The sequence below is a fragment of the Pteropus vampyrus genome, unplaced genomic scaffold (genome assembly GCF_000151845.1).
Source record: "Pteropus vampyrus isolate Shadow unplaced genomic scaffold, Pvam_2.0 Scaffold48, whole genome shotgun sequence".
In the NCBI taxonomy this organism is placed as follows: Eukaryota; Metazoa; Chordata; class Mammalia; order Chiroptera; family Pteropodidae; genus Pteropus; species Pteropus vampyrus.
In genome coordinates, this window is record NW_011888829.1 from 1,630,219 (window position 1) to 1,631,736 (window position 1,518).

The 1,518-nt window shown below is 50.9% G+C and overlaps 1 protein-coding gene across 1 annotated transcript in view; it reads right to left on the reverse strand.

The window, feature by feature from the left end:
- Positions 1-1,518, reverse strand: part of TBXAS1 (thromboxane A synthase 1) — a 143,366-nt gene that overhangs the window by 91,966 nt on the left and 49,882 nt on the right. Inside the window, 1 exon segment of the mRNA XM_023530283.1 lies at positions 1,217-1,250. Within this exon segment, the coding sequence (XP_023386051.1) occupies positions 1,217-1,250 (34 nt within the window).

A 1,518-nucleotide genomic window follows, 5' to 3' on the forward strand; every position in this document is an offset into this window, starting at 1 on the left:
TTCCCCTTGCTTAGGAGTGCTGTAAACCCAGGGCCCTCGCCCCGTTCATCTCTGCCTCTAGGGTTTACCGGTGTTGGGCGCGCTCTAGGAGCTCCATAGCATCAACGGAGCCTCTGGTGTTCTAGCCCCGGTTCTGATGCTGCCGGCTTCCGGCCCCATCTCCGTCACTAGGACCACTGCAGAGGCTCCCAATGGGGCTCTTTGCCTCCAAACTAACCACCCCACCCCGCAAAGCCAAATCTACCTTTGAAGCTATGTTGTCGCACTCCCGATAAAGCTCCGATGGCTCTGCACTGAAGCGACAAGCGTAAGCTTCCTTCCCGGCCGGCGGCGACGGGCCCCACAGGCCTTGGCAGCTTCTCTCCCTGCCTCACGCTTCTTCCACCAAGGTTCCCAAACTTTCTCAAATCGCGGCACCCTTAGTGACTCAGTAATCTGTCAGAGCCGCCCCCGACCCCAGGCCAAAAGAGGTCCCCAACAGTGTCATTTTTAAGCAGTTAAGTCCAAGCAACTTGAGAAGTATTCACGTTCTAACAACGTAGGGGACCTTTGAGAAGAGAATGTGCATAAATTGGAAGTAGTTCTCACAGTGACCAGCAGATGTCGCTGTGTTCTCCATGAATATTTAAAAGAACCCCGGGAAGCCCCTGTGAATTCACTGCGGCACCCTGGGGTGCCTCAGCACCCGGTTTGGGAACTACAGCCGCACGCTGTTGCTATAAAAAAAAAGTTGTTTGTGGTTCCTCAAATTTGCAGTGTTTCCCCAACTCTGCACACGATTTCCCCCCTCTGGTCACCTGTCCCCTCTTCTGTGGTGTGCTCCTGGACCCTTTCCTCCTCACGCTTTCCAGAGCGCCTTGTCCATTCCTCTGCCGATTTGCATCTCACTGTTTTATTTGTCGATGGGCTCCTTCCTACTCTGTTAATTTTTTAAGGACAAAGCGGTGTCTTATTTTTCCCTCGTGTTCCCAAGAACCGATGACAGAAAGAGCATTGCATTTGGGATCAGAACCTGGTGACTTTGGGCCCATCCCTTGAGTCTCAAGGTCATGGTCTCTCTACCTGGTAGATTTCCCAGGCATCAGGTAGAAAAGCAAGTCTCACCACTCTTCTTGGCTACAGCTAGGAGTATGCTTGGTCAGTCCCCAGGTGGGTTTCAAAGTGGCACGAATAGGAGATCATGAGGGTTTGGGTCTGAGTTCACACAAACCAGCCTGAAAGAGCGTCTTCCTCTGTAAAACACAGTGGCCCTTCTAGTCCTGGTGAGTTACGACTATGACGAGCTACAGTAAAGCTTTTTCCGGAACAGAGCTATCGCTAACAGAGGGAATTGGGCAGCCAGGGGGAAAATTATCTGAAACAAACCTGTAACGAAAAACCTCTCTACTCTATTGGATATGCCCGCCCATTTAATTTATTCAGTTAATAAAATATATTCCCCAGAGGGGGACAGGCAGAGGTAAGCTACACACCAGTCTGCCTGTGTAAGCATGGGTATATATGTATATCTTATAACAG